The 27,014-nt window shown below is 33.6% G+C and overlaps 3 protein-coding genes across 3 annotated transcripts; all 3 read right to left on the reverse strand.

Moving 5' to 3' along the window:
* Positions 1 to 237: 237 nt before the first annotated feature.
* LOC130662443 (protein yippee-like 5) lies at positions 238 to 7,158 on the reverse strand. The gene is made up of 6 exons (XM_057461318.1): positions 6,538 to 7,158; positions 2,529 to 2,572; positions 2,177 to 2,216; positions 1,914 to 1,982; positions 1,172 to 1,204; positions 238 to 940 (listed from the first exon to the last, which is right to left on the reverse strand). The coding sequence occupies exons 1-6, from the start codon at positions 6,799 to 6,801 to the stop codon at positions 872 to 874; spliced, it is 519 nt and encodes a 172-aa protein (XP_057317301.1). The 5' UTR covers positions 6,802 to 7,158; the 3' UTR covers positions 238 to 871.
* Positions 7,159 to 11,237: 4,079 nt separating this feature from the next.
* Positions 11,238 to 18,653, reverse strand: LOC130662830 (homeodomain-interacting protein kinase 1-like). Its single transcript, XM_057461772.1, has 9 exons — positions 17,577 to 18,653; positions 16,232 to 16,355; positions 15,915 to 16,043; positions 15,664 to 15,756; positions 15,534 to 15,589; positions 15,303 to 15,431; positions 14,440 to 14,638; positions 14,108 to 14,172; positions 11,238 to 13,692 (listed from the first exon to the last, which is right to left on the reverse strand). The coding sequence occupies exons 1-9, from the start codon at positions 18,227 to 18,229 to the stop codon at positions 12,504 to 12,506; spliced, it is 2,637 nt and encodes an 878-aa protein (XP_057317755.1). The 5' UTR covers positions 18,230 to 18,653; the 3' UTR covers positions 11,238 to 12,503.
* Positions 18,654 to 21,405: 2,752 nt separating this feature from the next.
* Positions 21,406 to 26,338, reverse strand: LOC130612297 (cysteine-rich protein 2-binding protein-like). Its single transcript, XM_057433607.1, has 3 exons — positions 25,244 to 26,338; positions 24,027 to 24,174; positions 21,406 to 23,304 (listed from the first exon to the last, which is right to left on the reverse strand). The coding sequence occupies exons 1-3, from the start codon at positions 25,368 to 25,370 to the stop codon at positions 21,462 to 21,464; spliced, it is 2,118 nt and encodes a 705-aa protein (XP_057289590.1). The 5' UTR covers positions 25,371 to 26,338; the 3' UTR covers positions 21,406 to 21,461.
* Between the last annotated feature and the right edge of the window lie 676 nt (positions 26,339 to 27,014).

The following is a 27,014-nucleotide window of genomic DNA, read 5'->3' on the forward strand; positions in this document are numbered from 1 at the left end:
ACAAATTTATAATACAGAATTAAGCTAACAAAAATATAAAACAAATATATTTTAAATGTTATCTTTGTAGCTGTAAAATTTTTTTAAATGTTTCTGAGAAAATAAAGTTTCCCGAGTTTTCAATGAAATAAAATTCCCTGATTTTACAGGTTTTTCCCAAATCATAGGTAGAAGTAGTTAATAATAAAAATTTGCCTTTCATAAAGACAGCACATACTAGAAAAGAAGCTTATTAAATAAACCATACAATTAAACCAATGAAGATAATACTGATACATTTGTATTGCTACATTGTGAATAATATAAATTTCGAAAAGAGAAAAAGATAAATTGTATATATAAAATGTTTAATATAAACAAAAATACTATACAAATAAATAAACATACAAGGATAGTAAAAATTAACTCCTCATCTAGTGCTAGTGAAAAACCTTGCATTAGAGTTAAGGTTAGATAAGAAAATGTTCCTCTCATTTATTTCACATTAAATATGAATTTTTGTACGAACAACAAGCAGAAAAATGTCAGCCAAACATTCTAAAATGTCAAAGCATAAAATGGTGACAAGAATTTTCCAAGCATCTTTTAATTATACCATACAAACCAGTAGTAGAACATTGCATTGCCAATTTAAACAACTATCAGCTTTACTGTGAGTACTTGAGACAACAACAAATAGGAAAAGGGGAAATCCCTGACATAAACTACAGTAAAGATGTTTTGCAAATAACAACTTTTATTAGAACATATACTTGAAAATACACATTTTAAAAGAATTGTTAAACTGCATTGTGCCAAATAATTTACTTTCTATTGCAAAGCAATCAAACAAAAACAAAAGTCCAAACACACAAGAAGTCTATTCGATCTTTTAATCATGTATTTCATCAATACCATCACTTTCTGTCACCAGAGCACGTTCCAAAATAACATGACCCTCCTAAAGTACAAGAAACAGATAATAACAACATGATTGTATTTATTGAAGATTAATTCCATGAAGTGAATGTTTGTTGGCTTTTTTGTTTATTTAAGAGTAATTTAATATCACAAGTTTCTAAAAATGGATTGCAAATCACAACTGGCGATCCTTTAATTTAGCCTTTGTATTCAATTCAGATAACAATAAAATTGATTCTGGTATTATTTACAAGCATTATGTTGTTCATACCTTATATCTCTGTTCTTCCTCAGTGGCATATTCCTGAAAAAATAGGAAGAAAAAGTTTTCTGTACAAAATGTGAGTTGGGAAAAAGAAACAAATATATAAGAGTATCTGGAGGACTAGTAAAACCACTGGTGAAAATCAAATCTGCTAATTTGACCACAATTAGCAATACTGACAAAACAAGTGTTATATTTAATAAATATAAACACAATTTAAGTCAGACAAATTCGTACAGGGCAAGACTAAATTTCACGGCCCATTTTTGGCTAAAGTTAAAGAGAATAATCATTTGTGAAACCTATCACTAGGTTTTGCAAAACAAGAATATATTCACAATTTAAAAATTAACATACTCTCCCAACAGTAATAAAACAATGCCATGTAATAAAAAACAAACAAACAAATTAAATGAAGAATGAAATGCATTTTTATAGCAACAAAATGTGAATGTTTTATGCTTAGTTCACACTATGGCTTACATTGTGGAATTAGTTATGACATGTGGATAAACGCATGGCATCATTTTTACTTTAGAAAATGACTTTTTAAAAAGGTAATTGCTAAGTGCTGACTAAGCAATTTCAGTTTGTGTTGGCAATTTTTGCTAAGTGCAAGGGCGAAGCAACCAATTTAAAAATATGATTAAAAGCAGCCTGGAAGTTTTTAGGGCCAGTGTTTCGCTTGATTAAAACAAGCATTTAAATTGAATATATAGAATTTAAAAACACAATATTTTTTACTCACATATATCCAACCCAATTTTGCATCACAATTTTTGCATGTCACATCTCTGACCATATGTCTTCCAGTTAACTGAAAGTTAGATATTAAAAATCATTACACAAATTTAATGACTAAAGCAAAACACTGCACCTGTTCTAAACACTGAATGAATTCTAAAATGATTTCTATTCTATTTACATTATACTTTTAACTTGTTTTTTTATTCTTAGTACTCTTTAAAAGTATAATAGTATATAATAAAAAATAAAAATAAATAAATATACCATAACTCTATCCTGGACTTCACTGTAGCAAAGATTCACCCTAAGTAAAAACAAAATTTGTATATTAAATCTATACTACAGTGCTAAATATACCACATCTGCTGTCACCTTGGATGCATGTGCAGTAAAATTAATATGGAAATAACGAAGATATATGTGTGAAGCGCCTTTTTAAAACTAAACAGGCTTGTGGAATGGTGTGCAACAATTAACTTAGTGCAGAAAAAAAAATGTGAAATGTATCCTTACTGCATCAAAGATGTGATTTACAGAAACAAATCTATATATAGGAAAATCTGTGAAGTTTTCCTATATATAGATTTTCTTAGAAAAATAAGTTATATGCACTTACACTTTATGAAAAAGAAATGCACGCCCAGTGGCACCAGTAAATCTCTAAAATACACAGCACATTTAAAACTTATTTCATCATAATATCACTTTTGAAGAAAAACTATGTTAAGAATGACCTTAAAAATCATCGCATTTTTAAATAAGCCATCAAATAATTGAAATAATTTGCATCGCATGAATTAAACATTTCTAAGCAGGAAGGGGCAATATTAACAGTTTTTGACAAAGTATTTTCAGGGTGTTTTGTTACATTTAGCGAAAATGTCCCAAAAGGTTGGTAAGTTCCTAATCAAAGACATAAGCCAAAAAATTAAGAGATATAAACAAGCTCTTTCAATACAACTTGTTTTTTCGCAGGAAGTTAATTTTAATGCTTGTTCACTTTTAGAATGCCTCGTCCCAGTCGAAAAAAGGTCAATAAAATCCTGTCCGGTTTTAAAACGAGACGTCTTGATTAAAACGCATGGTAAAAAACACATAGCATAGGATTGATGTTTTATGAAATGCTGAACATGAAAATAACATCTATTATTTGCATCAATCTTTATTCTTTTTACACTGATTTCAAAGGAAGCAGGTATTACATTATTATATTTTAGTGTTTTCTATTGGGATGTATATTATACATCAATTCAGCTTTTAAACATGTGCTTTTTAATTCAATTCCCAACTAGCCAGAGTTAAACATTTTTTACGAATTTAAACTTTTTTTATTACCTTGAAAAGCCTTGTAAAGCAGTGCTACTTGGGCTGTGACCACAAATCACGCTAGGTTTTGAAGCCTATTAAATGACTCTGGCCAATTGCTTAAATTACTTTTTGGATAAACAAGCGATATTTTTAAAAAATAATTTTTTAAGGAAATTTAAAAAACATTTAAAAAACATGCTTCTCTTTAAAAAAACATCAACATTTAAACCAGGCTGGTCATTATTCCCTATTTTTTTTATTATCTCCATTTTTCTAAACCATAGGCCTTCTTAACCTAAAGTACCAGCAAATAAAGCAAATTTTTGTGGTGGTGGTTATCTGGCTGAGTGTTGAGAGTTGCTAAAAAAAGCAACACCAGGAAAACAATTGGGTAGAAAAGCTTTAAATAAAGTGAGAATAGTGTACACCTACACTTATAAGAACACAAGGCTGGGATTGTTCAAACAATAGACAAATTACTTCATCTATGCGTCACGTTGGCTGGTATAAAGATGGTAAGCTGATAGATTAAGACTTTAATGTACAAGTTTTAATTACCTGGACATTGTGTTCAGTAATTTGAAGAAAAAATTAACACTTTCTCGTGAAGTGCTAATCCACATGCAAAAGAATTGTCCACTGTCAGACGCAGCAATCATTAATCAATGCGAAAATTAATCTGTTCTTAAGTAAGGCATATTTTTTTACAATTAGTTAAACATACCTGTTGCAAGAACAAATTAATGTTAATTTATACTTTCAGAAACTTGTAAACTTTTGAACCACAAGCAAATATACACAACTAACAGTACTTAGAATTCAATCTGATATTATAAAAAAAAACTAGTCGTTAAACCGTGGAAAAATCCATGGGGTCACCCGTCCTTTATATATCGAATTTCGCGTTTCCGTTACCGAAGGTGACTTTCGCGGACACACAGACAGACTACGGCTATTATTAAAGAGATGGCGTGGGTTTTGCTTTGCTCATGATTCACAGACAAAGGAAATTCCCTGCCGCCCTAACCTTTGTCAAAGGCATATTTTTTAATTTCGTCATCATACGTTTTTTCTCTTTAAAATTTACGGTTCCATGATAAAAAAGTTATGCTATGAAGATTGAAAATATCTTGCTAAAATAAATGCCACATACATGAGTGATCAAAAACAACATTCTGTATTGATGACACACCAGCCCAAAAGAGACTGAAAAAGACAAAAGTTAGATACTTTACCTCAATATTAAATTATTCACAAATAGATAGTCCAGTTGGTTAGCACGTTACTATAAGGCAGTGGTTTGCTGCAATGCTAGTTCGATTCCTCTAGGAGCCAAAAGTATCCTCGCAGGCGAGATGGTAATAACAATTTTTTAGTAAAACTTGTTGTAACTCAAATAAGGAAGATTAGAAAACATTTTCTTAATCAAAATATCAGAAACCTTGGATTTAACCAAATGCTTAGGTTCCTTGCAAAAAGGGCAATAGGATGTATGGATTAGAAATGGGTATATAATGGTAATCTAAAGCATTTTAAATCAAATGGTATAGTCTCTATAAGCTTGCAAACAGGTATATAGCCTTCATTGATTCGAATAGGGAAATTTTTTTAAATTAGTGACTGATAAATCTTGTTTATCAGTGTTTAAATTCCACAGTATGTACATACCCCCCATTGAGTACCCTAGTACTCCACTCCATGTGGGTCAGCCCTACTCCTTCTATTTCATCATCCTATTTAGGCAAAGAAATAAAGCAGTCAACTATGATATAAGGCTGAAATTAAATGGAAAAAAACTTGAATTCTCATCTCATGTAAGATATCTAGGTATATTAATAGATGAATTTCTAGATTGGGATTTCCACATATCTTATATTGGCAATAAATTAAGAAAAACAAATGGAGCTCTTTGCAAACTAAGATATTATGTGCCTAAGGATATCCTACTTTCAATTTACCATGCATTATTTTCTTCTCATATTTCTTATAGTCCGCAAGTGTGGGGTCTCACTTCAAAGTCGTGTAGAATTTTTCGCTTACAAAAAGCTGCTCTCCGAATCATTACTTTTTCTAAATTTAACTCACCATCAAATCCTATTTTTCTTAATCTTAATATTCTTACTCTTTCAGATCTTATAAAATTTCTCAACATTATTTTAACTTTTAATATTATAAATCTGCATTCTCCAGGTAATATTTGTGATATTTTTAAATTGGTCTGCCATTCATCTAATCATTCAACAAGAAGTAAATCCATTAAACTTCTAGCTAGACCTTCTGTTAGGACTACCTCATTTGGTCTCAAATCTATACGTTACCAATCTATTATTAATTGGAACAATATCCAACAACACTTTCACCAATACGACCTAGCCTCTCTCACTCTAAAACAACTAAAAAAAATCTGCAAAACTTATCTTCTGGATTGCTATAACACTAATCTCTCCACTGCATAAAAAAGATTTTACTAAAAAATTTTTTTTTTTGTAGTGTCATACTGCTTATTGCAATCTTTTGAACTATATAGGTGGCCATCACCTACATTAGTATTTATACTATCTGATGGTCTCCCCGTAGGTATTTATTTAATGTAAAATATAAAGTTATCTCACACGAAATAAATACTACTACTACTAGAAGGTTCCTCCCAGAATCCCTTGCCTCAGAGTATATATAGTTGGCACATGGTTTTCATTTTCCTCTTCAGTTCTTCAGCCGAATTTGCTCCTCCGCCCTCCCTGCTAACTACTTTCTAGATATTCGCATTACCTACTATGTATAGCTATATTTGTAATATAGACTTAGCTTTATATTAGCTACTTCGTCTTTATATAATAGTATGCTCACTCATTTATCGTTGTATATATTTAGTTGTTTTTGTGTATGCCCGCTGCTCTTTGTATTTACTTGTTGTTGTTTTTAGTATTCTTGCTAATAGAACTGTTTACTGCATATTAGCGTTTTTACTGTGTGAGTTTAAGGATACATTACAGCCCACACAGAAAATCTTCCTTGTAAACTTTTTATTAATTAGAATGTATATATTAAACTTATTTTTTTCATTTTTTAAATGCAGTCATTACATTGCTGTAAAGTCACAAAGCTACTGTGAAAAAAATGAAGCTGCAAAGCCATGTGAGCTAGCTAGGTAGTCACATAGTCACAAGACTATGCTGCAGTGCTGCAGTGATAAATTTATTGACAGTTTGAAAGAGTACTTCAAAAGGAACTGTGAAGTTGCATTAAAATTTGTGAAGTTATTGCTCTTCAACAACCAAACAATTACTGAAAAAACTAGCACAAAAGCTCTGTTATACCATTGAGATTAGATGATTTCTGTTTGTCAAGACAGTGTCACAATTAGCACATGAGAATAATCTTGTTCCTCCAGGATGCTCTAGAAATATGCGTCCCATCGTTCTGCCTGAAAAAAGGATCTTTGCTGTTCTATATTGGAGGTCTGCATGAAATTCGAGTTTTGTTTTGGTTTTTCTAGCTTGACAAAAGTACGGAAGTCGAAAAACGCTAGGAGACAAAGGGCATCCCACGGGGCGCAGAGGGACCACGTGCAAATGTGACATACGGAGTGTGGTTTCTATACGGAGTAATACTCCGTATAGCTGCTATACGGAGTTTGGTTTAGCTATACGGAGTCTGCCAACGAATGTTCTTAAAGTGGAAATATTGCAGACTGTTTAAAACTATTTCCCAAAAAAATAAATAAAAAATAATCACCATAAAGAACAAGTTAAAAAGACAAGCACGTCATTTTCTTACTTTTTATCCATCGTAAACATACGAGGTATATTGTAGTTATACGGAGTGTGGGAACATTAGTTTGATTGCAAAAAAAGGATTATGGCATACAGATTGTGAGATACCGAGAGTATGTTATGCAGAATTCGCTATGGGGAGTATGCAGAATTTGCTATAAGGAGTATGCCATACGGAGTATTCTATACGGAGTATGCCATACGGAGTGTGACATGCTTACTATACTGAGTGTGACAGGCTTAGTATATGGAATGTGAGATGCTTAGTATACGGAGTGTGACATGCTTAGTATACGGAGTATGACATGCTTAATATACGAAGTATGCTATACGGAGTGTGACAGACTTAGTATACGGAGTGTGCCATGCTAAGTATACGGAGTGTGACATGTTTGGTAGGAACAAAATCCGATGTACTGTTAATGAGTTAAGGTTTACAATGGCTGGTATAAAAGTACACAATTTTAAAGTTACATAATAAAAAGTCATTGATTGTATGGTTAGTTTTATTGCATACAGAAACATACAAAACAAAGTTATAAAGCTTAGAGTGAATATAATGGAAGCCATAAAAATAAACTTCATACAAAACGCAAATAGTAAACTACATCATACAGTTTCACTGCCGGCAACTCGAACACCGGTTAACTCGAACTTTTATTAGCTGGAACTGTTATCTACGGTAATTGGTACTCTGCATGCTTGTCTCATATTTTAGATGTTTTTCTTCTTACACAAATTATTTGCTTGTTTTAGGCACAATTTTCTAAACTGGAGTAAATTTTTAATAAGAATGCTTAGTTTAGACGTCGACGCTCATGCTCCATTCGCTAATGTCTAGCCAAACCAGTCTCGGCATTATCCTCTCAAAGCTGTCTGCGCCGCTCGCGGCTTTGAGATATTTAAATATTTCCGTTTATACGGAGTAAACATGTCGCTATACGAAGTTATACTCCGTATACGCATGCCTATACGGAGCCGTACTCCGTATAGCTGCACACTCCGAATGGAACACAAGGCGCACTGCCTTGACCCTCCTCTTTTATTTCAATTTCTTAAACACAATGATTTTTTAGACAACTTTTAAAATTTGTTAGTTAAAATTTGATTTCGTTCTGATGTTGAAAAAAAATGCCTTAACTTTGATAGAAAAGTTTGCTAACTTCAGCTGCGCTACTTTATATTATACTACTTTCAGTTCGGCTTTTACCTTTTAGCATGCTGAAAGTGAAAAGTATGATTCTCTTGCGCAATTTGTGATAAAGAGGTAAGAAATAATGTTATTTACTGTAATTTTCGCAAAAAATGTAATAAACTAAGCATCTCTGAGTTTCTTGTAGATTCCGATAATAGTGAGGTCTGGTCCTGTTATAGATGTAATTGCACTTTCTTCCGTATGAATTCTGAGTCTGATGAACAAAGACCTAATATTTCTAACACTCATTATTTCAGTGGAAATTCTCATAATGATAGTGAGATTTATGGTATCTAAGATTACAAGTTTAATGACTCCAAGCAACTCCTTAATGAACTTTTTTTCTTTTAAACAATACTATATCCTTTTCCATCTCAACTCAACATAAGTTGTTTTAACCAGGGGTGTAGCCAGAAAAAAAATTATGAGCCGTAGGGTCGACATCGTAGCGCCATAGGCGCGATAAAACTCAACTGGGAGTTTGGGGGCGTTATGAGCCTTCAACTGAAAGCCAACGCCTTTTCACCTCCTTTAAGCACTACAACGCCATAAGAATAAAACCTCTGCGATACACGATCACGTTAAGTGTTCTGAAAAATTAATTCAAAAAGGGGAATAAATGACAACATAAAATACATTTTTATCAGCAAGGTTGTAAACCAGCAATAAGATAGCACAACACATTTAAAATGTTTTTTGTAGATTGAAAGTTATTGAATTAATAACTAAAATCTTCATTCTTCTTTCTTCATATTCAGCATCAAAATAACTTTTTTTTGCAGATTGGAGATTTTTGAAATTATAATATCTTAAATATAACAAAAATTTCAAAAATATAATGAAATGGAACTATGGACAAAATGTATCTCACATGAATGAATAACAACATGGCAAGGATCAGAGTTTTGTACTGAAACTATAAATGAGTGGATCAATCCAAAATACATCTATTTGTATCGGTCAAAATGACAGTAGGGTGAGGTGGTAACTTATTTACAAAACATTCTTTAGAAATACACTTTTTTATAAACAATGTCAAATTTAAATATATCTATATCACCCCCTCTTAGTATAATTTAAAGGGTCAAGAAAATTGCCAATAGAATAAGTAGCACAGCACAAACGTCAGGAGCATCTTTTGAGTTGTCCCTGTGCCCTTTCTCATGGAAATGCAAAGGAGTTACCAGTTACCATTATTTTTTTGGTTGTACCTCACTGGTTAATTCTTATAAAGCCAAAATGGAAAAGGATATCCTTATTAAGAGCACTTCTTTCATGCTTTTTATGGACTGTCATTCAAGTAGTTCTGCGCCTTTTTATTTCAGATACTACCCCAACACTTACGATCTAGGGGGGGGGGGGGGGGGTCCAGGGGGTTATTAGCAAAAAGTCACTGTTAAACTATAAAATATAGTATTAATTCGATTGAAAAATATAGATGGAGAAAAAATCTTTTCCAGGGGTATTTCAAAGTTTTGTACTTAACCAGGAGTTAGCATGAGTAGTGGTGCTGCTCACAAGATAACCCTTAGACCCTGACAGACGCCAAATGGCGCCGTAGCGGGTCAAATATCGACTTCCCATTCATCAAAACTTGTGATTACTCAATAAATTTCCATCTGGCAAGTTCACTAACATTAAGAAAGTCTAAGCGTTAAAGGAAATTATTCATGCATGTATTCTAATTTCCACACACCATCAATTAAGAAGCATCTTAACTTTTTCTGTAAGTGTACAAAATATTTAGCTTTTTCACTGATCAGATTCTTTATTGTATCTCGAAATTTTCATACTCGCTATCTCCAATACCCACTATATTCAAATTTCGCTGTCAGAGTAGGGATGTCAACTGTGTCATCCAAAATTCTGTAGGTACTGTCACAGTTTGTTAGTAGTATGGACCATCTTGGTGTAGTAAAAAAAGCGTGTTCGATTGTTTACAATCATATTTTAATAACAACGGTATAAATACAGAAGATCGCGATAAAACACAAGAAATGTTTATAATTAATTTTGAAAATTCTCGGAAGTGAGATAATGCACTTTTTCTACAAGAATATGCTTTATCAGAACACGAGGCTTGGATTTACTTAAAAATTAAGAATATCTTAGCCCTATTCGGTCCAGGGTTTTTTAAACATACTATGCTCGAGAGAGGGTGTGCCGCCCCCTTACATATGTTTTGATAGGCTTTTCCTTTGACATAATCAAAGCAAAATGCCACTATCTGCATACAATCCAATTAAGTTAGTTCTGGAACGAATTTAAAATTTCTGAGAGCCAAATGTTATGCTTAGTTGCTATGTTGTAAGTTTAAAGTTCTAAACATATTTCATAAAAAATTTAAGGGGGTTGCTTCCAGTAACAACAAGAATCCCAGGCAGTGGAAGGTATGGGACCTAAAAATCTGGGACGCATGCGTTTAACGAGAAATATAAAAATCGATAAGTATGATATCCATATAACTTACAAGAAAAGTTATTAAAAAATAAAATAAAAAAATAACTTGGAATGAAAAGTGTTAACAATAATCCCGGACTGATTTTTCATAGAAAGGACATTAAAACAAACGACTTATTATTATCAAGCCTTTTCTTGTTTGTCCAACTACGTATCTAAACTAATAAAACTTCAAACGTGTCGCCTTATATCAATTACTATGTCAATGCCTTAGATCTTCTGACAAGTTTGTAATCGTGCACATACACATCATGTATAAGAATTTGCTAAGGATAGTTTCAGCCTGAAAATTGATAAAATTTAAAAATATTTCAGCCTAAGAGGCGTTTTTCCCGAGATTTTTTAAATTCAACCAGGGCGCTTATTCAAAAAGAAGAACGCTTAAAGTAACAGGGCGATTATCTAGATCTTTACGGTAGCTGCCACATATCTCACACGAAAATAATGAACAATTTTTTTTAAAAATAAAGAAACAAATAAAAACAAATGAAATATGTTGTGTTGCTTATTGATGCATAAACTAAGGCTACTTGCGATTAGTTGCGCTTGAATAGTTTATTATTGCTCACTGACGCATAAAAGAAAAATATTATATGTAAGGTATACACCACCCTTTATAACATATTAAAATACATTTCCACAAGGCTACAAGTTATACCACTAATTAAATAAGCAAAAGATACTTTTACACAAGAAAATACCATTCGACGACTGGTTCGACTGGTTTGTACATATGCGGTATATGTATACCGCATATGTAGAAACCAGTCGAACTCAAATTAGTTCAATATTTAAGAAGTTTAACAAGTATGGTTTCTATTTATTGAAAAGTACTACAAAGAAACCATGCCTGCGGTTTTTGTTTACACTTCACGCGTGTAAACATCAATGCATAGCAAATACTTCAATAGAAAAGATCAAGACGCCGATAAACACAGAAAAAAGCTGTTACTCAAAACCACTCAATAAACAACGGTTGAATCAAAACTGAAGAAAAATAAAAGTAAAATAAAAACATTTCAGGTCTGCAAAAATTACCGTATGGTAATTTATGCTAAATTAAACGCTTATGGCAGCCATTTTTTCATAACGATAAAGACATTCCATAGCCTGGCTTTCAGTATTTTCTCCCTCTTCTACAACTTTTTTTAACGTTTTTATTCCCCTCTCTTCACCCTTTTAAACACCAGCCTGACCGGGCTACGTGTCAAAACTGTATTGAAGAATAAGTTCCGAATAATAAAAAGAAACATAGAGGAAAATTCAGCCATAATAATTAAATAAAAACACACTGATATAAAAATGAACAAATCCTGTACCTGTATATAGTAATGGCAAGGATTATGTATTACGAAATGCGTAAAAAAATAAAATTTACCTCTTTCATTAAAACTCGTTCAAACCATAAAAAAGAGTATGCTCTAAAACCTACTTAAAATACTACTCGCATACTAACTTTTGTATCATAATAATGATGAGGAGAAATATACCATACCCAGCCAGTTTAATACGTTTTTTTGTAATTTTAATTTTAAACTATATTAACTATAATATACAGTTATATTTATATATATATTATGTACATATTGAAATTGCGTTAGCATCTGCTAACACCACAGCTCCCTATACTAGAAGAGAAAGAAAAGAAGAAAAAATAAAGACATCATAAAAAAAACAAATCCATACTCGTGGCTAAAAAATACGAAGAAAAATGGCGTAACAAACAAGTTTATTGAATGCGTTTGCACAATTGATGAAACGGATTATAAATGTCCTCTACATTACAAGAACTCGCGCAAAGACATTTCAGATAATTATAAGATTTAAAATTATTTAGCTACAATCCAAGCACGTTTTATCTATTAAAATACGAATACGTAGGTATAACATTTGTAGCTTCTAGATGTGGTGGAAGAATAGGAAAGTTAGGTCGATGAATTGTCGGGGGCGCAAACGGAACGTGAATTTCCTGCGACGAATGAAAGTATCTTAATGGTGACCCTCCGTGCACGTTGCGTGCGCAACAACGATTATTACATTTAAGATTGGTTGGTCCTAAGCCATGTGCAATACGCAAACAAACATTTTGTGGTACTGCATAATCATTTTTAGCACAGAGCTCACGTGGGGCTGGCGCAGCATTGTTGTCATGCATTGGTGCAGACGAGTACATTACTGCTTGTGGCACCGAGCCTGATTGTGAAATAAAACAAGGTGCAAACAATTGCATAGATGTAGTAGGAATCGACGTGGTTACGATAGCCACAGGACTGAACGCATTTGCTCTCGACATCAAAGACTGCATAGGAGCTGCATAATCTTGACATGGACTACTTTGTATTGGTACCACTTGACACGACTCCTGCTTGCAACGAATCTCTTCCACACCTCCATTCTGATCAATTGAAACTAAATTCGAAGCAGTTGGTACATTTTGACTTAGCCTGTCAGGCATGCTTAATAATGAATTATCGTGTTTAAGATAAGTGTTTAGATTGCCATCACTGTTTGAATGCAGCGGGCTGGGTGTATTTGCAGATACAAAGTTTTGCTGGTGAAGCAACGGTAGAGTATGAAAGTCTTTACTAAGCCTTCGTTTAAACTGCGAGTCTTGATGAAAACTCATGTCATCATCTTCATCACTAGAGCTAGAAATAGTTATTATACTCCGTGGAGAACATGGGCTATCGTTTATAAATATGGGTGTTCTGGCAACACAACTCTCGTAATGGTAACCTGGAACAGTTTGCTGTTGGCGGTAATGACCATTGTGGTGACTTCTGGGACTCTTTGTGTTGGAATTTAAATGGAACTGCCACCTTGGGAAGGGAACAGGGTTCCATGAATTCCAATGAGATGTGCTTACATCGCTAGACTTTCCATTCCTTGGAAGGGTTTCTACTGCCCTTAACCAGGAATTCTGTTGTAATGGACTGTTCATTAATGGACTTGCTTCTCCAGACATGTACCCGACATCATCCATTGCATTTTGCCAGGACGTTGGTGGCATCGGAATAGTTGAAGGTGGTGGTGGACGTTGTGAACTTTAATAGATCAAATAAAATCAATAATAATATATGAGTTACAATCTTCCGAAACATATGGGTACATAAAGCAGATATTGCATTGGCCATTAATTCCACATAATGACTTATTCACTCGAACTTACGGAGGCACAGCGAAGGGGATTATTGCCTTACGAAAAGTGGATAAATCTGATATTCAACAAAAATGGGAATGCAAAATCTGTTTTAGTATATGCATTAACTGCTTTTTACAAAAAAAAAGAATTTTTCAAAACCTTTCATTGTTGCATTAAGAAATTAAAAATGCATTAGTAGATGTTTACAAAATTACTAAAATACTTTAAAACAATCAGGTATAGTAATTATGTTCAAAAACAAAAGAAGTTAGTACTTAATGGTTTGAATGATTGAAATCGACATTTAACACACTTACCGAATAGTTTCTCGAACGGGGTAGTACATGTGTCCATCTACAATAGACGTTGGTATAGCCCTTGCCTAAACAGAGTCAAATTAATTTGCACCTGGTATGACATCAGTGACAAACAGGGGTTAAAATAACAATATTTTTTTATCCCAGCTAATAATATATATAAAGTAAGCATTTTCAACACGTTTTCGCAGCAAAAAGTCTTTGTAAAGGTGTATAGGAAATCAATTTTTTTAAACATTTTTATCGTTTTCAAATATTGGCTGTGAGTCACAGCTATTCAGAAAATGAAATACAGCTTTGCAGAAATTTACTAACTTTCAAAATGTTCATACCTGTGGATGCTGATGATATTGATATGCAGCAACAGGTATGTGGTGATCTGGTACAGAGTGATGGTAATGACTGCTTGGCATCTGCTCATAATTACATGCAACTTGATTTACAATAGGGACAAGAGAGGCATTTCTTTGTGAAATAGCTTGTGCTTTCAAATAAGCTATGGTGTCCATAACATGAATAGCTGACTGCACACTAAGATAAAATAAATGTTATTTTGTAAAATAAATTATTACCTTAATGGTACATATTTCCAGGGGTGGAGAATTTTATAGATAGACAAAAAATTGTATATTGCAGGTATTAACTTTTGCAAATGAATGTTTCGCAGGTATTATTTTATTAAATATTTTGAAAGGAAAGACATTTTGTTAATGAAACATTCACATAAATACACTTTTAATGATCTTTTCTTATAACTTTGGTGATAGTGTTCCATTTTTTACTTTGTGTGAATAACACTACACTATTTTTTTACCCAGATATAAACATTAAAAAATAATTTGAAATTTCTTGTTTCTTGTTCTTTTAATTTGCAGATGGGATCTTTAAGAATATTTAGCAGGTACACAATTCCCAAAGTCTAAAATTAATACATGTGAATAGTATCATAAAAGGTATTCCTTACACTAAACAAACAAGCAGATTGACTTTCAATCCTAGCCAAAAAGATATACCCCTTCCCATCTTAAAACAAAAATATTGCATGACAAAGAGAAAATCCCATTATAATAATGAAATAACTAATGATATGTATAGTTTTTTAAAAGAAATTCTGTGAATTTTGTTCAGAGAGAACTGATTAAGAAACTGAAAAGTTTGATCGTGGAATTTGGGTACATATTTTAAAAATATTTACCTTTTACAATAATAAAATTGTGTTAAATGAGTGAATGTGAAAAATGAATGTCGAAGTACATCAGCAGGCTTAATTCGCTTTTTAGGGTCTAGCTCCAACATCTTTTTCAGCAAATCCACAAAAACAGATCTAAAGGAAGTAGATAAATAAATCATTACACATTACACAGGCTTTTTCAGGTTTGTGACAAAACAAAATGAAAATAAGAAATACAATTAACAAACAACATACCTATCTACACGTTCAGCCATGCTTTCGTTACTGGATAGCGAACTTGGGAAATTCCGCTAAATAAGATAGACAATTAATCGGTACACCACAGAGCAAAATATGGAACTCAAAAATTTAATTAAGTACTTACAGATGCAATATCATCTAAACGGTTAAACACATATCTTCGGCTTCCCTCTTCTTTCCTAGCTTTACCGGATTCAAACTCATACTCTTCTGGATTCTATAATCAAGAAAAATTTACACATTAAACCTTCAAATAAGCAACAAAAATGACAATATTGTTCCTTTTACAGGACAAAATGACAAGAACAACACAATATAATATAGAGAAAAATAAATTTAAGCAACAAATGCATGGTAATTAATCTGCAAGCATACCTTTAGCACCCATTCATGATGCCCAGCTGCATTAATTATTCTTTTAAAATAGCGATTCCGTTTTGAGGGTGTTGCATTTTGTAGCAAATGTTGAGAGGGCAACCCTTCTGTTTGAGATATGTATCTTATCTAAAAAAATTTAAGTTGTTTAGAGCTGTAATTGATGTGACCCACACAAAAATTAAGTATCCAAAAACTCACAAAAAAGTCATTTAAAACAAACTCTTTATGACAAAATATCAGGATATATAATATATCAAAATATAAAATAGAAGTTCATATTTTTCACGAATTTGTGTTAATATTCTTTATTTTACCTGGTCATATTCACTAGGACCAGGATACAATGGCCAACCTAAAAACAATTCTGCAGCCACACAACCAAGTGACCACATGTCAATAGCTTCATCAAATGGTAAACCAAGTATGATTTCAGGTGCCCTGAGAAAAAAAAATCTTTATCAAAATAAAAATTCAAGTTAGGTATAAAGTCAGAAGGAATGTGTGACGATAAGCTGAAAGATTCCTTCAGGGGTAGCTTCATCAATATGTTATAGCATAGACTGAAGTTAATTTTTTATCAGCGCTTTTCTTTTATACAAATTTGAATATGGTTGTGTTTAATTACAACTGCTCTATTTTATAACTTGGCTCCAAAATTACTACTTGCATCAATTGACGTGTAATTGACTTACCTACAGTGACCTCAATATTATAATGCTTTTAACCCAAATTTCACAGCATAAAAATAGCTTAAAGTTCACTGAAACACATGTTATTAAATAAAGCTTACCAAGAAGTTTGGCTTACTATTTTCAGATAATTTTGGAAGAACATATATATTTTAGATCCTAGAATATTTTTTGGTAGCCCAAAATTTAGAAGTTTTTAAGAAAATTTTTAGAGAATAACAATTACTACTAATCAAGCAATTTCTATTCAGGTTGTAAACGCTGTTCCAGTTTTAAATGCTTCCAGACCTTTTTCTAAACAGTACAGAAAGTTTTTACATGGCCAGTGAAGCAAATTGAATTAACAAACATGTATTTCGAAGCTGTATGATGTATGACATATCCTGATTGAAAATGCTTATTCACACTTTGATAGTTATTCTTCTGGGAGCAAGTGGTTTTTGAAACAAGTGTTTGAATACCTGCTTCCTTTAAATCAGTTTAAAAAGAAATAAAATTGATAAATTTTTATTTTTGTGTTCTTTCATTTCATAAACAAGATTGGTTGAAATAAGTCAGAGAATCTGCCACCAACATTGGCTGATAGTGTTTTCTTGATGTTATTGGTTTGCCATGTGTCATGAGTTATTAATCAGGTTAACCTGTTTTAAAATAGGATCTTAAATTCTTACTGCTTTTTTAATTGGAATGAAGGGTTCTGAAATGGAGCAATTGTTTAAAATCAGTATATCCGTTTGCAAACAAGATAGTGATTTTAATCAAGCTAGAACATACTAGTTAATTTATTTTTAAAACGTACTAATAAAAATATAACCTCTGGTAAAAAAACTTTAATTTTAACATGTTAAACATTTGGTAAAATATCACACTACAGGTCTCTTTTTTTAAGAAAAAAGCATTTATGCTGCAAAATTTGTGTTCTTTGTTTCACACATAATAGAAATAATACATAATATAACAGTGTTCTTACCTGTAGTAGCGACTTTGAAGATAACTTGATGCTACAGCTTTGGCTGTTTGAGTAGCACTACCAAAGTCAACAACCTTTACTCTGTATGGTTGCCTTTCTTGGTCTACTAACATAATATTCTCAGGCTTTAAGTCAGAATGTATCAAGTTCATGTGTTGCAGTTTCAGTAATGTTGTTGCCACCTGATGAAGAATAGGCCTAACATATTTCAAAGCAAGTGGCTTAAATTTAGTATTGCGAAGAAAATCATAAAGATTTTGCTGCAACATTTCGAATACAACGCAAGTATGATTCCGATGGGAAAAACATTCTATAGCTCGAACATAATTAAATTCTTCAGAGTCTTCTTGCATTAACAAACCTAATATATTTACTTCAATTTCTGCCTGTTTTTTATACGATGGATGGTCTTTGGATATTTTAACTGCAACTAACTCATTCGTATGACGTTTCCAACATTTAACCACCTGACCAAAAGTACCCCGTCCTAAAAACTCTAAGACTTCATATTCCCCAGTCATAGAACGTAGAATCTCATGTGCAGTAATTTTGTAATCATATAAAGAGTCATTATTTTCAGTTTCAGCATTCGATATATTTTTTTTTCTTCGAGAAGCAGGACTGTCATCTGGTATTACTATTGGATCATTCATTTTGATAGGCTTGTCGTCCTGAAAAAATGACCTTCTTGCTATAATAGCTATGCTAGACGGAGGAAAATATATAAATGGTACCACAAATAATGTTTCACAGGAACATATTCTTTTACGATATATGAAGCCAGCTGTATATATTTGTTGTTTAATGCAGATAGCAATCAAAATGCTTCAGTATTTCGGTAAAAACCGGTGTCATTGGTTTTGTAAGTTCAACATACTCGAGTAAAAAAATCAATCCTAATTGATCGACCTAATACTATAATAAAAGAAAGTATTGCTAAGTTCTACATAGCTTACTATTTTTTAAAAACTCCATTTTTCATTTATAAAAGCTGTCGGTACGGTACCCTCGGTAAACACAATCTACAGTTCCCAGCTCGCGGGAAATGGCGTAAATACTTTGGCTCTGAAAATGATTTCATTTACCCACAATGCTATAGTTTGTTATCAAATGTTTCGCTTTAAATCGTTGTCGGACCTTGCGGAGCAAACCAACTTTAAACTTAGGCTACTGCTGCGGCAAAGTTTTACGAACTAAGAGCGTTTTCATTTTAGGGGTGGTTTTCACTCAGACGAAAATGATAAAATCAATCAACATCACAAAAGCAGGATTTATTTTTCTTTTTCTATCAAATAATTAGACCAATTTTGTTCAACTGAAAACCCGCCTAGGGGGCAGTATGAAACTCTTATACCAGAATCTAAAAATTTTTTAAGTGCCCTTATCCTTTCATCTTCTTGTTATTTATCATTATTTTTATTATAATCATTGAGCAAAACAACATTTCTAATTTATTTGCAAAGATCTCTTCTGACGTTTTCCTCTCGGATTCCTTCTCGCCAATGTGTAGTAGGATCGATCTTGGTCTGTATAGTTTATCAACAACAAATGTGTCTACACTTAAAACTTTAAGCAAAACGACTTTGGCACCAGGAAACCGCGGAGACGAGAATATTTTAATACATAAAAATTGTTAGTAATTCTTAGATGCCGTCTTTTCCTCATTTCAAACTGACTTACAAGTTACCCAGCCGGCACAAAGAGCTCTAAAAGACATCTTTCACAATTCTAAAAGACGTCTTTTTTAGCGCTTATTTGTCCGTCTATAATGCATCTTTTTAAGTGTTCTTTTTTAAGAGGTCTTTTTATAGATGCATTTCAAAAGATCTCTTTTACACATCTTTTAAAAGACGTCTTTCCAAAGACGTCTTTTAGACGTTTTTAAGAAATTTTGTTACGGCGCGTCTTTTAGACCTTTTACAGATGTAGCAGCGACTAAAATGCATTTTTAATGCAACTTTTTAAATGCATCTTTAGAAAGACATCTTTTATCTATCTATAAGACGTCTTCCTTTTGTTTTTTTATTTAACTTTTTAGAAAAAATAGGCCTTTTATAAAATAAAATAAAGTTTAAAGATCTTCTAAAAGACGTCTAAAATGCGTATACTACAAGATTCGAATTTATTTACGTTTAAAAGATGTCTTTTGAAAGACGTTCTTAAGAAGATGCATTAAAGACATCTTAATAGCGTTTTCTAACAGAAGATTAAAAAAGACATCTTAAGACGTCCTAAAGACATCTTGTGCCGGCTGTGTAGCCAATTCCGTATGTGTATTCCGCTCCAATCGTTTTTTCGATTTGTTTTTTATTTTGCAAAAAAATCAGCGAAGGCAGATGCTCGTGCTCTCCCTATAACTGCAGAATGTTCGCCAAGTTCGACTACAACTACATAAATTGTCTTTTGCGTGGTGCGTGGTCGTCGTAGAATAGTCAAGAGTACCTTATGTCTTTCAGAAAAAACAAAAATGACAAATATCACATTTACAAAATTCATTTAAAAAGTTCACTACCACAAGTGATATTACATATAGCTAGTTTCTATATTACAGCCGCACATTTTAAACTTTACAGCGGACTTCGGATCTTCGACTATTTGTTTAAATTCACTCTCAAGTCGCACTAATTGCCGCTACGGTCAGCACGATCATCTTTCCCAAACTTTGGGAACCTCGATGTGCGGCTGCCACTAGCAAACTTCAAACGGCTTGTGTGTAAGTCATCAGCGTGCCGACTGTAGAGTATATAAATCGACCACTTAAATATTTTAGCCATGTTTAAAAAATGAATAACTGTCCTTTCATTTCATTAATTTTGTTAACGATTGTAGTAATACTTGGGAACAATCTCGTCCCCGGGACTATTTGCTTCTCAATGGCGCCACCACGGTGCAATGTGCTGGGGTCGAGTTTGACTTGGGGAGTAAGAAAAGGTAGGGTTATCGGCGTGCACTTAAACTTGATTTCACTCCAGCTTTACACTAACAACGGCAACGGCAGATTCATAAAGCATTAGGCTGTTGATGAGCAACTTCGTTCGCTGGACTTTTCTACTTTTTTTGGAAACTCTAAAATTGAGATTGGTTATTGATTGGCTGATTGACTTAATTTCTCCCTATACCAAGTTCCGGTGATTTAGGAACATCGGTGATAAAAAACTTCTCGACAATTTGTTCTGAGACAGGTTAACCATTAACAAGTTACCCACACATTTTTTTATATCCGATCTCAACTTTGTTCCCAGGGCCACATACTCTTCTGAATGATGTAATTACTAAAAACTACTTAAAGGGTTATTAAAAGATATTCCAAAGATGTTTTTCTTCTTAATCGCCTGTTAAGAATAAAAGTTAACAAGGTTTGATGTAAACAACTTTAGAAGTCCTTCGGTAACTAAATTTTCTAAGCAGCAAATAACGCTATTTTTGTGGACTAAAATTTGAAAATATTTTTTAAGCAAGTGGTCATTCTTTTATTTAAGACAAGCTGCCAAAACAAAAAACCGACATCTAAGAAACTTTCTTAACAGTTTTTTCAAAGCCGCGGATTTTTAAAACGGACAGCTGAATCGTCAGAACATAATTTTCATTCCTGATTTATGCCGCACAATTTAATTTAATTTCCAAACACGACATGTTGACAGGTTTTGCCACCTCGTCCACAGTTTTAGTTAAGTAAAAATAGAAAAGCTTCAAAGAGATCTGAGGACGAGGGGCCAGAGCCTTAAAAAGCGTTTCTAGCTATCCCATGAGCTACAATAATGAATGATTGTAATAATAAACAACAAAATCTTTAATAATAAGCTGCGCACTATAGAAATTAGCCATAACAAACATGTTTTCCATTATTTCAGGTTTAAGCGAAATAAACTTTACAACACAATATTTTTATCGTTGTAATCTCAACAAAAACGCATGTTTGCAGGTTTTACTATCTTCTGGTAAATATTTTTGATAAAAATCCAGGATAAGTTCCTCGGCTTTGAAACCGAATTTGTGATAAAGCATCATGGATGGATTTGAAGGAGAAACGTGTAATGTGACATCCTTTCCCATACAAGTTTGTATTAGGTGATAAATCATATTAGTTGCAATACCAGCCCGCTGCCAGTCCGGGTGAACTAGTATAAACGATATATACGCTTCGTTGTAGCTGACATCCGGTACCATAAAAGCGAAACCGATAAGCAGCCTCCCGTACAGGACAACACAGCTAAACTCCGGATAATTTAGGCACTCCGTTACATCGATACCAGGCCAAAAAAAGTCACCGCATAAAGCATTTACTGCCGGTATATGATTAGGTTGAACATAGCAGTAATCTATTGGCCATCTTTTGTACGTATTTGGAGACCTTAATTCTTGTATTTGTTTGAGGATTTGAAGTTTGGGAGGTAACGTATCGAAATCTCTGCGAATATATGGCTTTAGAACTCTCGACGTGTAGGGACTTGTAATAGAGCGCGTGTAACTAAAATCTTCCGCATTTCCAATCATACCAACCAGAGTAGTTCTGCGTTTTTCACAACTCGCACGCAAATTTTGTTTATAGTCAAACCGATCTAACACGTTTACTCCCTGCAACGCTGGGTGATGATAAGAATTATCGTCTGTAATGGGTTTGACAGCATTTTTATTTTCCGGCAACGCCGTCGGAGTTTCACTGCTGAACAGAAACTTCATACTGTCTGGGGCTGTTTTTTTGATTAGCTTGTTGACCGTCACGTCTAGATTAAAAATCTCCAGTCCGATTTCTCTCTTCAGTTTACGATTCTGTAACTTACGATAGAGTCTACGAACGGACGAGTCGCACTCCATCACATTGGTGTAGCTGCTAATATTTGACAAAAATTCCAATTCCTCTTTTGGTGTCAATGAAACCAATTTTTTCTGCTCGATTTCTGACTCTGGAGTTGGGGTTTCCACTAACTCGCGTTTTAAAAATTCATTCGGAATCAAGTCTTTATGATTAGCTTCTTCGTGTTTATCGATTTGGGTATTACTAGCATCGTCGCATTGTACAGAGCGTATGGAGGATAGAGCATCATCGAACAGAGGAAACGGGTCGTCCACAGAAGAGAAATCCATATTGGAGAAATTCATTGCGTCGTAGGAAAACTCCATGCCGTCAAACGAATCTTCATCAACCGGTAAACTAGGCAAAGTTTCTTCCCAAACGGAGGTATCAACTGGTTCCGGTTTAATTATCATTGGTTGGCAATCGACAACAGCTTTTGGAGAATGCTGTTCCGCGTTGGTTCCACTCTCAAGCTTAATTTTTATTTTCGGTATCGGTGGAGCATGGATTTCATGTTCGGTGTTGCTAGTGGTAGGTGGTATACTACTGACTTTTGTCTTATCGTTGCTCATTTTCGGTATTTTGAAAGCTACGTTGTTACAATCGGCTTTCTTGTCTTTCTTTTGGCGTTTTCCACGACCATACCGCAAAGGATCATCGTAAAGTTTAGCTTCAGCCTTTTTTTCCGACATCTCTGTGAGAGGGACTGTTTTTAATGTTTTGTACAACTCGGAATCTCTGAAAGGAGGACTCACTTCTTGCAAGCCCCACCATCCTGGTTCTTTAAACATGTACTGTCCCGATTTAAAAAGTTTTGGGCTGTGCACGGATAACGCTCCAGCCACAGTACTGCTCCACGTTGTGGTTTTGGTGCGACCTGGCATTAAATTCATCCAGTTCTGTTCAATAAAAGTACAGATTTCTTCTTTCCACCTGCAAAGTAAAAGTGAGGAAAATTTGCACGCCTAACACACGAGAAATCGAAAAACAGCTTCACGTTTATGCAACTAGAAGCGGCTTACAAATTCAAAAATGGTTGTTTCTCGTTACTCGAAAATCAGCAGAATGCTAGTTTAAATGGCATGACAAGCCCAGAATAGGGTTAACGCAAGTCAAAGGGATTTATTTTTGAGTGTTTCTTTATTGTTTTTGAAGCAATATTAGATACTTAGATGCAATCCATATGCACTACTGCTATAGAACTATGTTTTTTTTCTACAATGCGTATTTTACGTCAGTTTAAGCTTTGTAACAATGTTCAATTACTACAGAGCTTAACCTAAACAGCTTGCACTTGTATGGGGTGTGCTAATTAACCGGGCTGGCTCGGTTAGGCAGGCTGATATTTTTTTACGTTCATATGAAGGAAATTGGTCCAGTTAGGCAGGCTGAAAAAGCCACGAAAGTTTGTTTATATATTTTACAGCGCTTCCAAGTAAATTTAAATTACAAGGATTCTTCAAAAAAATATCATCCATGAGAGTGCTCACAAATAATGCTTATTTTGTCAAAGTAATAAAAACATCAAAAAAGTTTATCATCAATGTTTTTGGCCTTATCGTGCAGAAAATAAAATGCTTTCGAAATCTCCCGCTCAACAGAATCAGCTCGCCTCCATTTAAACATGCCAGTGAAGAAAAAACACACACACCAACCTGAAAAATCCTTGCCGTCCGTTTTCAAGAATTGTCAAGTTATACAACGCCAAATGAATTATCTGCACCCAGTTCAACTTCATCCTACTTATCGCATCTATTTTATCAAAGTTGCACATCTTGCATTGAAATTGAAACAAATAATCACCTAAAATTGAAAAAAAGGACAGCATTGTCAAGGAAACACCGAAACACCGAGAAGAAGAAGATTATGCTAAAATGAAAAGCAAAACAACTATTAAGTTTGAATGCGAAATAGAAAGTGCCATCATTATTGGATAAACCTATGGGGAGGTAAAAATGATATTCTACAAGTAATATTTTATAGTACCACAGTTTATTTACTGTACCCACGCTGTAATTAGCCAAAGAGATTTAAAGACATGCTTGGTCTAACACATATATATGTGTGCCAAGGGTTATTGACTATTTAACAAAAAAGCTCACAAAATATCTTAAGTTCAACAATGACAAAACTTTATTTGTGTACTCCACACTGAAAGAAAATTAAAGTTTACAAAACAGAAAAAAATGACATGCTTCACTTAGCTTCAAACTCAATGTGTTTTTAATTTTAGATTGTATGTTACTCAATTTATATTATGAGTCAAGTTACTAAAAATATAAATTTGCATGGAAGGCCTTTACACTAGATTGTGCAAATCCATACTGATGAAAAATGAATCATGATAATTGATTTAATCTGTTTAACTTTTCAAATGTAAACTGGCAACAACGCAAGTCTAAATAAATTTGGTATTGATAAAAAAGAAATTTTGCAAACAGGTATTTTCCAAAGGGTTTGATTATAAAAAAGAAACATGCCAATTAACTCTCTTCCACAAGATTTAAAATCTACAAACAAACTGATAATAATCGCCAGCTATTTTGTTCAGCAGCATTATTTGATTAAACTCCAGATGAGGCAACGAAAAAACAATAAGTGACAAACAATTACACAAACATGACAAATTAAAAGTGATGAAATTAAGCAAAGGTGAGAAAATTAAAAATAAAAAGCAGGTGTGCGAGGTACAGGCTATAAATAAATAAGTCTGAGAGGGATTGGTGATTACCTATCCTTCTCAGACCTTATTATATCCAAAAAAACCAAAAAAAACAAGTGCGCTGTCAAATTTGACATTTTTTTGAAAAAAAATTATTCACAGGTACAAATATTACACATCAATGCAGCAGATAAAAAAACTCTAAAATACCTTTTAATCTGGATGTTTTATTGCAATTTGTACATGCCAAGTGAACATACAATCCACAACCACTACATTTATAAACATCACATTCATCTTTACGGACGTCAGCCTTGCAGTACATGCAGTTAGGCATTTAGAATATTGTGTATAAGTTTTTTCCTGAAGTATATATAATAGCATATAGCACCAAAATAATTATATTGATTAAATGACCCCTCGAAAGACAGCACCTTAAACACATTTAACAAAATGTCATATTTCATGTGATTAGCACAGATTTATTTTGCAACTATAGCTGCACAGATTAAGACCGCCCCTCATCATCATCATCATCATTCTCGGCGTAACGTCCGTTTTCTATGCTAGCATGGGTTGGACGGGGTATATTAATGACCCTCTTCCAATCTGATCTAGACTGTGTTAGATCTAAACTCAACTTCCTCTGTATCAAGTCTGTCCTTATAACCTCCTGCCAAGTCTTTCTCAGTCTGCCTCTGAGCTTTGCCCCTGGAACTATCAAGTCTATACACTTTCTTACCCAATTATCCTCCTCCATTCTTTCCAAGTGCCCCAGCCAATTTAATCTTTTTATCTAGATAACATCTTTAATTCTACGGAGACTTAGCCTGCTTCTTAACTCATCTGAACTCTTTCTGTCTCTCAGACTGGCGTTACACATCCACCTAACCATTCTCATATCATTCCTTTCTAAACGATCAAGATCTTCCTGCTTCACTACCCATGTCTCACTACCATACAACATAACACTTCTTACACAGGCCTCATACAACCTTCCTTTTACCTCAATTGACAGGACTCTCCTAGTCAACAAAGGAAGTAACTCTCTGAACTTTTTCCAAGCAGAACCTATCCTGCTATCTTTGATGCCCTTCCTAGCGCCAACCGTTCACAGACCGGACTGGGTGTTTTTTAAAGTGACACCATCACTATGTGGCATTTCATGGGGCTTCCACAATCGCCCCTTTAAACTAAGGTATGGTGGAGGACGTTCAACTCCTCTCTTGTCTCTTAAAGAGGCCCTTCACCTTGATTATAGAATGATGACCATTAACAGGTTAGGAATGTATGAAATGAAGCATTAACTATATTAGCTTCTATTCATGTTGTCACGGATAACATTGTTTTGACATTATTTTATCTCCTGCGGTACAAGTGAATGACGATTTCTTCAAAGCGATCAGTCACAATAATGCAACAATAAAAGTCATTCACAATACCTTTGTCACTCTTACTGCCAAAATAATAAAAAACAGGATAGAGCTCTGGAACTAATTTCCTTCTTATAAACCATTGCCTATTTTAATAGGCTAACTGTGTCAGTGTGTCTGTAGCAGGCATAGTGGATTGTTCATTCTCTTTGATGTAGCTAGGAAAGTTTTACATGTTTAATTTGTTAACTTTTGTAATTTTACACCAGGATGTTACTGTATTTTAGACTGATGACATTGCTTTTAATAATATCAGTGAAGCAATTGCATTGCAGTTATAACTTTGAGGCCAAATAATATGGAAACGAAGTGTTGATGCAGCTAAATTTTACTGTGCTGGTAACTAGGGACCACATGGGAACAAATCGGGACCAATTCTGGGTTAATCAACTCGTTTCGAACGGACAGGTTGATAATGTCATCAGAAAACCTTTAAAACCCAATATTTCTTCAACTGTTTGTAAAAAGCTCATGAACCCACACACTTTCTTGTTCAACACCTCCAGCAACAGGTAAAACATTTCTCAAAAATATAGTTGTCCACATTG

The sequence above is a fragment of the Hydractinia symbiolongicarpus genome, chromosome 10 (genome assembly GCF_029227915.1).
Source record: "Hydractinia symbiolongicarpus strain clone_291-10 chromosome 10, HSymV2.1, whole genome shotgun sequence".
Taxonomy (NCBI): domain Eukaryota; kingdom Metazoa; phylum Cnidaria; class Hydrozoa; order Anthoathecata; family Hydractiniidae; genus Hydractinia; species Hydractinia symbiolongicarpus.